At 43.9% G+C, this 12,877-nt stretch overlaps 1 protein-coding gene across 1 annotated transcript in view; it reads right to left on the bottom strand.

The window, feature by feature from the left end:
* The window catches only part of csmd1b (CUB and Sushi multiple domains 1b), a 1,295,488-nt gene that overhangs the window by 255,671 nt on the left and 1,026,940 nt on the right, over positions 1-12,877 (bottom strand). The window contains exons 40-43 of the mRNA XM_085996460.1: positions 10,618-10,698; positions 8,592-8,705; positions 6,580-6,768; positions 4,560-4,706 (exon numbers count right to left, since the gene is read on the bottom strand). Coding sequence (XP_085852586.1) covers positions 4,560-4,706; positions 6,580-6,768; positions 8,592-8,705; positions 10,618-10,698 — 531 coding nt within the window. The remainder of the gene's footprint in view (positions 1-4,559; positions 4,707-6,579; positions 6,769-8,591; positions 8,706-10,617; positions 10,699-12,877) is intronic.

The following is a 12,877-nucleotide window of genomic DNA, read 5'->3' as shown; positions in this document are numbered from 1 at the left end:
AGCAAATATGTAATGGCACAAGGAAGTAGGGCAAGGCTAAATGGCATTTATTTTAATGCAAGGAGTCTTACGAATAAGGTGGATGAACTGAAAGTGTTGATGAACACATGGGAGTATGATACTGTTGCTATCACGGAGACATGGTTGAGGGAGGGGCAAGACTGGCAGCTCAATATTCCGGGGTATAGAATCTTCAGGCGAGACAGGGGGGTGGTAAAAGAGGAGGGGGTGTCACAATATTAATTAAGGAGACAATTACTGCTGTAAGGAGGGATGATATATTAACAGGTTCCTCTAATGAGGCCATATGGGTTGAACTTAAAAACAAAAAGGGGGCTAGCACTTTGCTGGGAGTGTACTATAGGCCCCCAAACAGCCAGGGGGAGATAGAGGAACAGATATGTAGGCAAATCTCAGAGAAGTGTGCAAATAATAGGGTAATTATAGTGGGGGATTTCAACTTCCCCAATATTAACTGGGATAGTCAGAGTGTGAAAGGCTTAGAGGGTGCAGAATTCTTAAAGTGCATCCAGGAGAGCTTTTTGAGCCAGCATGTAGAAAGTCCTACAAGAGAGGGGGCGGTACTGGACCTAATTCTAGGGAATGTGGCCGGGCAAGTGGTAGAAGTGTTAATAGGTGAGCACTTTGGTGACAGTGACCATAATTCGGTGGGATTTAAGGTAGTCGTGGAAAAGGACAAGGATGGACCGGAAATAAAGGTTCTAAATTGGGGGGAGCCGATTTTAATATGATAAGGCAGGATCTGGCCAATGTGGACTGGGATCAGCTACTTGAAGGAAAATCCACATCGGAGCAATGGGAGTCTTTCAGAAAGGAAATTGAGAGAGTACAATGGCAACATGTTCCCGTAAAGGTCAAGGGTGGTGTGGTGTATGTAACCGTTCCACCTTTAAGAGAACTATTTTAAGAGTTGCACTACTTTATCTTGGCTGCTGTATACTGTAATACCGGTGGTGACCACACCGGTATATAAGTGCTGTGTAATGATTTATTGGGCAGTTCAGCCCTGACCTTCGACTAGTAAAGACCTGTTAAAATTTACTCTTGTGGTCTGTGTAGTAATTCTCACTATAACACACAGACTTAACAGGTGGGACCAACAAGCCCAGGGAACCTTGGATGTCAAGGGATATACGAGAATGGAATAGGAAAAAAAGGGGGGCTTTTGGCAGATACAAAGGAATAAAGACAGAGGAAGCCCTAGAGGAGTATAAAAAGTGCAGGGGGATACTTAATAAAGAAATTAGGAGAGCGAGGAGGGGCCATGAAATAACACTGGCGAGCAAAATAAAGGAAAATCCTAAGGTGTTTTATAAGTATATTAAGGGCAAGAGGATAACTAGGGAAAGAGTAGGGCCCATTAGGGACAAAAGTGGCAAACTGTGTGTAGAGCCAGAGGATGTAGGTGGGGTTTTAAATGAATTTTTTGCATCTGTGTTCACTATGGAGAAGGACGATGTGGACATAGAAATCGGGCAGGGGGACTGTGATATACTTGAACATATTAGCATCGAGAGGGAGGAAGTACTAGCAGTTTTAGCAGGCTTAAAAGTGGATAAATCACCAGGCCCGGACGAGATGTATCCCAGGCTGCTGTGTGAGTCAAAGGAGGAGATTGCAGGGGCTCTGACACAAATTTTCAGAACCTCTCTGGCCACAGGGGATGTGTCAGAGGACTGGAGAACAGCTAACGTAGTACCATTATTCAAGAAGGGTAGTAGGGATAAACCAGGGAATTACAGGCCAGTGAGCCTAACATCAGTGGTAGGGAAATTATTGGAAAAAATTCTGAGGGACAGAATTGGTCTCCACTTGGAGAGGCAGGGATTAATTAGGGATAGCCAGCATGGCTTTGTCAAGGGAAGATCATGTCTGACCAATTTGATTGAATTTTTCGAGGGGGTGACTAGGTGTGTGGATGAGGGTAGTGCAGTGGATGTGGTTTACATGGATTTCAGTAAGGCTTTTGATAAAGTCCCGCATAGGAGACAGGTCAGGAAGGTAAGAGCCCATGGAATCCAGGGTGCCTTGGCACATTGGATCCAAAACTGGCTTAGTGGCAGAAGGCAGAGGGTGATGGTGGAAGGTTGTTTTTGTGACTGGAAGCCTGTGTCCAGTGGGGTACCGCAGGGATCGGTGCTGAGTCCCTTGCTGTTTGTGGTCTACATTAATGATTTGGATGTGAATGTAAAAGGTATGATCAGTAAGTTCGCAGATGACATGAAAATTGGTGGGGTGGTAAATAGCGAGGCGGGAAGCCTCAGGCTACAAGATGATATAGATGGGTTGGTCAGATGGGCGGAACAGTGGCAAATGGAACGCTGAAAAGTGTGAGGTGATGCATTTTGGACGGACTAACAAGGAAAGGGAATACACAATGAATGGTAAGACCCTAGGAAAGACAGAGGATCAGAGGGACCTTGGTGTGCATGTACATAGATCCCTGAAGGCAGCAGAACAGGTGGATAAGGTGGTTAAAAAGGCATATGGGATACTTGCCTTCATTAGCCGAGGCATAGACTATAAGAGCAGGGAGGTTATGATGGAGCTGTACAATACGCTGGTAAGGCCACAGCTAGAGTACTGTGTGCAGTTCTGGTCGCCACACTATAGGAAGGATGTGATTGCTTTGGAGAGGGTGCAGAGAAGATTTACCAGGATGTTACCTGGGCTGGAGCGCTTCAGCTATGAAGAAAGACTGGACAGGCTGGGGTTGTTTTCCTTGGAGCAGAGAAGGCTGAGGGGGGATCTGATTGAGGTATACAAAATTATGAGGGGCATAGATAGGGTGGATAGAAAGGAACTTTTCCCCTTAGTAGAGGGGTCAATAACAAGGGGGCATAGATTCAAGGTAAGGGGCAGGAGGTTTAGAGGGGATTTGAGGAAAAACTTTTTCACCCAGAGGGTGGTTGGAATCTGGAACTCACTGCCTGAAAGGGTGGTAGAGGCAGGAACCCTCACAACATTCAAGAAGCATTTGGATGAGCACTTGAAATGCCATAGCATACAAGGCTATGGACCAAATGCTGGAAAATGGGATTAGATTAGATAGGGCTTGATGGCCAGCGCGGACGCGATGGGCCGAACGGCCTCTTTCTGTGCTGTATAACTCTATGACTCTAAGGCCTAGAAATTCTGTTAGGGGCGCCCAGCTCGCCTGGGCGCCGGAATTACCGCTGCGCGCGGAGCCACTTGCGCCAGCGGGAAATTCAGTTTCAGCGCCCCAAGTGGAAGCCGGCCGCTAAACAAGGGTTTCGGCGCGCTGAAACTGAATATCGGCGTGTAAAGTGCCGCAGCGCCACCCGCTGCGGCACGGCAGCCTGCGGTACTGCAGGCCTTCCTCTCATTCTTAAGGGGGAGGTGCCTGCAACAGCGCGATCCCCGCTCGCGAGTGCCGGCAAATGAGCCCGGCACCAAGGAGAAGTGCCGGGCTCTCTGGAAACAGCCGGCAATGCCGCGAGGGGGTGGTGTAGGAGGCCGGGGAAGGAGGTGTGGGCAGGCGGCTGCCGAAAAAGCGGCCGGCCGCACCTCCACCTTAACTCGCCCCACTACCGGCACAGGTAGGCCCCATGTACTGGTCGATGTTTGCGGCCGGCGCGGGGGAGGCGGCAGCAACCAAATATGGCCAGCGGGGCGATAGCGGGGCGCTGCGCACACCGATGACGTCATCGGTGGCGGCGCAGCGCTACTGGCTAATGCCGCCATTAGCGCCCCGCTAAATATGGCGGTAGGTTTGCACAGTGGCGCAAAAGCCCTCTTTGGGCGCAAACTGGTGGCGCAGGCCACTGAATTTTTAGCCCTAAGAGTAAACTTGTGGAACAAGTTAAAAGCTTGTGCAGTGAGCGTTGATTCGTTATATTTCTTCAAGAAAGAGCTGGAAGTGTTTCTGGCTGGGGCCAAGATCACAGGTAGGTATCCTATAACAGAAATCAAGGTCTATGTAATCTCGTGGGCTGGTGTATAATTTGAATTGGAAGTCCTGGTCTGTGGTTCACTGATACTCATGACATACATTGGGAAATCTTTATTGCCGAAAATTATTTCAATTGAAGATCTCCCAATGGTTGATAGGTGTATAACTGAGTATGAAATTGAGCTGTGCAGACCAGGAAAGATCCAAACTGTGCTGATCTCGATGAGAAACAGCTTCAGTGCCCCAGGTTTGGGGAGGGGAGAAGTCTGCCAGGGTTCCTGCTATTCTGGTAGAAAGTGTGTGTCATGTGTGCACATGTAGGCATGATAGCATTGGATTTGGGTGTGATGTCCTGCAGTCGAACATGTCAATCAGTGAAAGAGCAGCCCAACGTGAATCAGCAGCATGTGGAGGGAAGTGAAGAAAATTGCATGTGAAAAAAGATATTTCCACTTTATGATATCTCAAAAGGCTCCAGTACACTAGCAGAACAGAAGGGTTTACAAACTGGACATATTTTAGTATTTTTATATGGCCACAGTTCCTACTGACAAATGTACATACTTTAACCAGAATCTTAAATCCTAAAAATAAAATTGTAAGGCACGAAATTACAGTTCCGTACCTGTGTATCGGATTTTGAATCCCCTTTTACTGGTTGCATGATCAGTTGACCAGCGTAAATACAGTTGTCTTCCTGTGCTTGTAACATTAATTTGTCCCGTGTGATTTCCACTGAGAGAAATCAATAGTCGATTTTGACCTGTGGGTCCTATTAGATAAGAAACAGCTATGAATGAACTCGTTATAGATTTTTGGCCCGCGGCACAGAAATTCTGAAGAATCCGAAAATACAGTTCCGAAGTTACAGTTCCGAAGCTCCTGCTAGACTATTAAAAGGTACATCCCTTGATAGATGAAAGCTTTGCTCTTCTAGCAATTGTACTGCACATCACTTAAATTGTATGTACCTTTTAGCTTCCATGAAAAGCTAGGAATGAAATATATACGTAGTGTACTGCCGCATTCCTTTCACAATCCCTACTGTGACCCAAACTATTGAGAAAGCCCCACCATTTGTAATACACCTGATGCCATCAACAGCATCCATTACTAGACTTAGATTGAAAATAAAGGCGGAAGATAAGGTGGAAATGTGCAGAAATGTATTGCACAATGGCTGAGTTAAACTAATGCAAATTGTTTTAAAGTGTGTGAGGCGTACTTGCAATTTGAATGAAAGTTAATTTTCCATAAAAAAATAACATCTGTTAATTTCAAAATTGCTATCTCTTTAATACTTTAGTAAATGAACATGCTAAATTGTAAATTAATTGTTTCCTTGCGGGCACGGATCTGAATTGCTATCACCAGGCCAAAAGGTGGATGCACACCTTCAAAAAAACATTATCTGACCCCCATCAAACCAGTCAGTTTTGTTATATCTTGTAGGTGATGGAAGAATGAAGTCGTAAGATAAATTCCACAGTATCAAAGACATGCAAATACATTTTCCAATTTTTTTTTACTTTGGCACAGTAGGGCTAACCAATAATAGATCTGCAACCTCTGTGTTTTCCCCTTAATTCTCTTGCCAGAGCTGCCTAAGGCCTGTCTACAGCCTATCCCACAATCTCAGCTGTGAATCTTGTCCATGCCATGATCAGTTAACAGGGTATCCACCAGCAGCAGGGTAACCTAGGTCAGTCCCTCTCTCCCTCAACACGAGTGTCTCTCAGTGGAGTGAAGTCTCACCTAGCTGCCTTGACAAGAACAGAGGGGCAAGTAGCTGTCAGTGACAGTCCAAGAACTCAAACCAAAATGTTTTAATTGGCAGGCAGGGGCCTAGAAACTGTTTGGTGCCGGCCTGCCGCTGCGAACTGGATGCAGTGAACGATTCCTGCATCGGAATGGGTAGGCCTAAGGGCTGATATTGGGCCTCAAGCCTCATTTACATCAGTCTGATGAGCTGCTGGGTGTCTACAGGCAGATCGCCAGTAAAGAGGATTGAAGCTTTGGGTAGTTGCTAGTGACTCTCGGGTAAGTCTCGGGACAGGGAAAACGATCATGGGGGGTGGGGTGGGGGGGTGCTGGGGCTCGTAATCGGGAGATGGAAGGGGGCAATCAGGAGGGGACAGAGCGGAAGGCAGTAATAGTTTCCGGAGCGGCAGTGGAGCTGGGAGAAGCATTGCCACTCCACATTCAGCTAAGTACATTTTACAAAATCTACCTTTTTGGTGGTGGCCTGCAGCTGTCCCATTGGTTAGTCCACATGTAGATCACATTCAGGGCAAAACAATTTAGTATAGAGGGCATCAAATAGGCGTTAGGCCTCTTATTTGCATATGCAAAGGGTCTAATGCCCGTTTCAGGTGCAAACCCTGGATGCAACTTCTGATGCCTATACCAATATGGTGAGCGGCACACTAATGCCTCAGAATGTGCGCACACCTGCTGCCCGCCATATTGAATGCTTTTGCATCTATTTATAAAGCGAGCACAGTATCATCGAATGTCTAGGCTAGTAACTCCACAGCCTGCTCTACCAGACCGCTTCAAGCTATTACTCATTTTTAGTTACACTCAACAAAAATGATTTCATTAATGTATCTATTGATAAAAATTTCTTACAGTTCATATCTTACCATCAAATATATTCAGCTCATCAAACTGTTTTTCGCTTTGAAACATCTCCACAAAAAGAGAAATATTGTACCGGGGTTCCACTCTAATTGTCCAGGAGCAGGTTTGGAAATTAGGATAGTTTTCAGGATATCCTGGACTTAATATTACTCCTGACGAGGTTCTGCGAATTTCATTCACAGGACACTGTGCTGAAATTATAAAATTCAAATGGAGATCTGATTATTGCTAAATCACTGAAGAGAAAAAATGATTTTCAGAAGGCCATATCCATAATTTTTACCTGAAACTGTATCTGAGTTTCACTTGTTTCAGGAATGACAGTGCCAAGGTTTCACCTGTCACTGTATGGTTTCTAGCTATTGAGAGTAGAAAACGTGGGTCTCTCTTCTCTATGTGAAAAAGCGCTTCCTGATCTCACTCCTAAATGGCCTAGGTCTAAATTTCAGGTTATGTCCCCTTGTTCTGGAATCCCCCACCAAAGGAAATAGTTTCTCTGTATCTACCCTATTGAACCTCTTTATCATTTTAAATTACTTGATTTGATCACCCCTCAAACTTCTTGACTTGAAGGAATACAAACAAAGTTTATGCAGCCTGTCCTCTTAATGTAACCTTTTAAACTCCAGTATCATTCTAGTGAATCTACACTCTACCCTCTCCAAAGACAATATATCCTTCCGGAGCCCCAGTGCCCAAAACTGAACGCAGTACACCAGGTACGGTCTGACCAATGGTCTATATACGTGAAACATCACTTCCTCACTTTTGCATTCCAACTCCCTTGAGATAAAGGCTAATATTCGAAGTTTGCCTCACTTAAATTTAATACCTTGGTTTGTGACTTTCCCTTCTCCCTCTCAAACCTAATATCAAATTCAATCGTATTATGGTCACTATTTGCAAGATGCTTTCTTACTATTAAATTGTTACCTAATTCTGGTTTGTCACTAACTCCTATCTGGCCTGTTCCCTTGACGGTTCTAAAACATATAGAAAACTGTCCCGAATACATTCGAGAAATGCATTGCCTTTATTACTTGAGCTGTTTTGCTTCTCCCAGTCTATGTGAAAATTAAAATCTCACTTTATAACCATGTTGTTTTTTCTATAAACTTCCCTGATGCTGTATTTATACATCCCACACTGCATCACTTGGTCTGCAGACAACTCCTACCAGAGTCTTGCATCCTGCCCCGACATGTGTTTCCATTACCCGATCGCCCTTCCTGAAATACCTTCTTTCTACTGAGGTAATTGTGTCTTTTATCAAGTTTATACTAACCCTCCTCCTTTCCCAATTTCCCTCTCATTTCTAAAGAATCTGTAGCCTGGAATATTGAGCTCCCAGTCGTGTGCCGATTGTAGCCAGGTCTCTGTAATGGCTACTACATCATCATAACCTTTAGTTGAATTTGTGCTTCTAATTCACTTGGTTTAATTTTCATGCTATGTACATTTGTGTACAGAATTCCTTTCTGGGTAACGGTCCCCACCCTGCCCATATGCCACCCGCAGCACGGTGGCATAGTGGTTAGCACTGTTGCCTCACAGCGCCAGGGACCCGGGTTCGAATCCGGCCTCGGGTGACTGTCTGTGTGGAGTTTGCACATTCTCCCCGTGTTTGCGTGGGTTTCCTCCGGGTGCTCCGGTTTCCTCCCACAGTCCAAAGATGTGCGGGTTAGGTTGATTGGCTATGATAAATTGACCCTTAGTGTTAGGGGGATTAAATACGTGGGGTTACGGGGATAGGGTGGGATATGTGTTGGTGTAGGGGTTACGGGGATCGGGTGGGATATGTGTTGGTGCAGGCTCGATGGGCCGAAATGGCCTCTATCTGCACTGTGGGGTTTCTGTGATTCTGTGATGTCTTGCTGGTCTGTTTCTCACACTCTTTGACTTATAGTGTGGATTTTCCCCTCCCACCGCCCTGCCCTATTTACCCTTTCTGCTTAAAGGACAAATTGTAGCTGATTTTGAAAAGAAATTGCAGCTCCATGTTTTATTTACTTACCTTCACAGGATGGTGGGGTCCCTTCAAACTGCAGTTGTGCTAATAGTCTGCAAGTCATGAGGTCATTGCCAACTAGTGTGAATCCAGGAGGGCACTGGTACCTGACGATATCACCTTATAAAAGAAAGAACTTGCATTTATATAGCACCTTTCACGACCTCAGGACATCCCAAAGTGCTTTACAGCCAATGAAGTACTTCTGAAATGTAGTCACTGTTTTAATATAGGAAATGTGGCAGCCAATTTGCACACAGCAAGGTCCCACAAACAGCAATGAAATAAATGACCAGATCAGCTTTTTTTTAGGTGCTAGTTGAGGGATAAATATTCCTCTTCAAATAGTGTCATGGGATCTTTTACATCCCCCTGTGAGGGCAGACGGGGCCTTGGTTTAACGTCTCATCTGAAAGACGGCACCTCTGACAGTGCAGTACTCCCTCAGCACTGCAATGGAATGTCAGCCTAGATTAGTCGCTCAAGTCTCTGGAGTGAGGCTTGAACCCACGATCGTTTGACTCAGAGGCTAGAGAGCTAGCACTGAGACAAGGCCGAAAACTTATTATCGTGGTGAAAGGGTTGAAAGCAAATCCTTTCAGTGTTTAAAATGCAGGGCAAACAAATTACTTCAGACAAAGGAAAGAGAGAGGGGTCATGTGCAAGATCACTAAGAGCTGAGAAGAAACCAGGTGGCGATAAACCAGCCCAGCCCAAGGACATTATACAATGGAGCCTTACAAGAATAAGATAAGGCATAGCCACCAGGCTACACACAGCTAATGCTGAACTGTGAGAAAGATTTAATAAACTGTGTCAGCTAAACTTAGAATAGTAACATAAAGAAACTAAACGGCTTGCATAGAATATCAATAGTTGTTTTTGAGTTTCGGAAAGGTAGGAAAAAGGAACCTCAGCCTAGCAAATGTGGTCTGGCAGTTTGAAGAACCGGACATCATGATCCAGAGGGCGGAGATAAGAAGCAGAACAGTGAAGGGGTTAAAATGAACCCTCTCAGAATTCAGACAGCCGAGGTGACCACTACTTAAGTGATGCCAGCAAAATTAAAATCAGAACAAATGAGTGGGGTCAAGTGAAAGTGAATAAGAACTAAAAGAAACCAGGTTGAGATAAGAAATATCACAATAAAAATTGACTTACGTAAAAAGGCAAAACTAAACAAAGAACAGTGTGAGAAGCTTCGCAAAACCAAGATAAGACGCAGTTGTGGGACAAGACAGAATATGTGCGTTTTGCGTAAGCGATAAGGAATATGCTGCTTTAGCTAAAAATTGTAGACACAGCAGAATATAGGGGTCATGGGAATTTGACCTGTAACCAAAGGCACAGTAAGATGTAACTAACCTTTATTAATACTGAAAAGAATAAATAAGCCATATGTGATCAGGTGATTATTGTAATACAACATGATCAGGTTGTTATTGTAATACAATGTGATTGGATGAAAATAGAATAAAAAGCTGTACCAACCAAGAGAGAACGAGAAGGTGCTCGCACAGACCGCGGGGTCTGAGACTCTTCTCCCAGAGCTCTGATAATAAACTGCATCTTTTTACTTTTACACGGTTTAGATGTGAATTTATTTTCACCACAACAGTGGTCAGGCCTCATTTTAGTTTGATCATGCAAACTGAGCAAATTTTCACATCAAGCTTATTTTTTTTGTTGAATTTTTCTCAAAATTGTTTTCATGAAAAGTAGCAAGCAAGTCATATTTTCATTTTATAGTTTACTATGATGCAGAGACGGCATGTATTGGGCAAATATATTAAGCCTTTTGAACCCTGGCTCCAGGGAACATTCAAGCAAAATCTATTTTTTTTTAAATCAGTGATAAATCAAATGTATTTGATTTCACTTCACCAGATATGCAGTTAAATTTCAATCTTGTAGTAATTGAGGAAATTAGACAGTGAGCATCAGATCAGAAAACATAACTTAGGGAAACATCTATGAGTCAATGCACAATAAATATCTGCAAAATCAATGGATCAATGATACTTGCTCTTACCTATTTCATAGTCTTCATCTTCAGTCAGTATTGCAGCCAAAGGAACAACTGGGGGTGGCTGACATTTCTTGAGCCAATAGGCTGGAAAATAAATATGGTTTGAATCACTTACTTAACAATTAATCTAACCAACTGTGCTTTCTTCAAAATATAGTCCTTTCCAACGTAAGTTAAAGCAAGAACCATTTTCTGATTTTGTCAGAACATCCTTGGCAAGATCATTTTGAAATGACCTCTACTTTACTGACACAGGCTTATTTTGCATTGTCTGCTTGTGATTTTTATTATTAAGCAATAAAGAACGAATAAACATGCTTTTGTATAGTGCCTCTCGTGATCTCAGCACGTCCCAATGCATTTTGCAGCCAATTAAATACCTTTGTTGCACTGTTCGAATGTGGGGAAACGTGACAAATAATTTGTGCAGAGTAAGGTCCCACAAGAAAAAATGAAGTAAATGATGTATAATATGTTTCAGTGATATTGGCTGAGGGATAAATGTTAGCCAGACACTGGGAGAACTCCCCTGTTCTTCCGCAAAATGTACCATGGGATCTTTTTGCATCCACCTGAGATGGCAGACGGGGCCCTGGTTTAACGACTCATCCAAAAGGTGGTACCTCGGACAGTGCATCTCTTAATTTCTGCGCTGGAGTGACAAGCTGTATTATGTGCTCAAGTCTTGAAACCATGACTTTCTGACTCAGAGGCGAGACTGCTACCGACTCAGCCACAGCTGACACCTGATATTTTTACAGTTGAGGATTTCATACAATATATTATCGACAATTATCTGCGTGAAGGACAGCTGAGATTAAATAGAATACTAGACAGTGATCTTCCTCGAAAACAAGAATACAAATATTTTTAGTGTGCACAAAAGAAAACAGCAGCAATAAAATAATCTTATATATGAAGTCAATAGGCCAACGAATTATACGTAACTTACTGCTGTAACATTCAAACCAGCAGGTTAATAGCCATCGATAACAGAATGGCTGATGTAAAATAAACAGAATATCAAAATACATGGCTGCTGATTTAGGGTCAGGGTGACACTATGGATGACATCTGGGTATCTGTATTTGAATCCAGCTCAGACATTTGGAATAAAGGTTTCCTTCCTCTACTTGATATTAGAGTCCTGGTACAAATTAATGTGACAGCCTCAGCTCCAAGTGAGCATGGCTCCACAGTCGAAAAACTCAATAATCTCATTTGTTTTACAGTCTAGCAACAGAGTCTGCAGTGAGGGAGAATACTTCCATATTCCCTTTGAGGAAAGTGAAAGAACATAAGAAATAGGAGCAGGAGTAGGCCATTCGACCCTTCGAGCCTGCTCCGCCATTCAATGAGATCATGGCTGATCATCCAAATTCAGTACCCTGTCCCTGCCTTCTCCCCATATCCCTTGATCCCTTTAGCCTCAAGAAATATATCCAACTCTTTCTTGAATATATTTAATGAACTGGCCTCCATCGCCCTCTGTGGCAGAGAATTCCACAGGTTCACCACTCTCTGGGTGAAGAAATTCCTCCTCATTTCAGTCCTAAATGGCTTACCCCTTATCCTTAGACTATGACCCCTGGTTCTGGACTCCCCAGCCATCAGAAACATCCTTTCTGCATCTAGTCTGTCCAGACCTGACAGAATTTTATAGGTTTCGATGAGATCCCCTCTCAATCTTCTAAACTCCAGTGAGTATAAGCCCAATTGACACAATCTCTTCTCGTACGTCATTCCTGCCATCCCAGGTATCAGCCTGGTGAATCTTCGCTGCACTCCCTCCATGGCAAGAACGTCCTTCCTCAGGTAAGGTGAACAAAACTGCACACAATACTCAAGGTGCGGTCTCACCAAGGCCCTGTACATCCTTGTTCTTGTACTCGAACCCTCTTGTTACGAAGGCCAACATACCATTTGCCTTCTTAACCGCCTGCTGCACCTGTATGCTTACCTTCAGCAACTGGTGCACAAGAACACCCAGGTCTCTTTGCACTTCCCCTTCTCCCAATCTATTGCCATTCAAATAATAATCTGCCTTCCTGTTTATGCCACCAAAGTGGATAACCTCACATTTATCCACATTATAGTGCATTTGCCATGTTTCTGCCCAATCACCCAGCCTGTCCAAATCGTACTGGAGTTTCAAGACATCCTCCTTACAGCATACCCTCCCACCCAGCTTTGTGTCGTCTGCAAATTTGGAGATATTACATCCAATTCCCTCGTCCAGATCATTAAAATATATTGTGAACAG

Source organism: Somniosus microcephalus, chromosome 9 (genome assembly GCF_052327205.1).
Source record: "Somniosus microcephalus isolate GS21.2 chromosome 9, FLI_Smic_1.0, whole genome shotgun sequence".
Classification (NCBI taxonomy): domain Eukaryota; kingdom Metazoa; phylum Chordata; class Chondrichthyes; order Squaliformes; family Somniosidae; genus Somniosus; species Somniosus microcephalus.
This window is presented reverse-complemented; position numbering and strand designations above follow the sequence as displayed.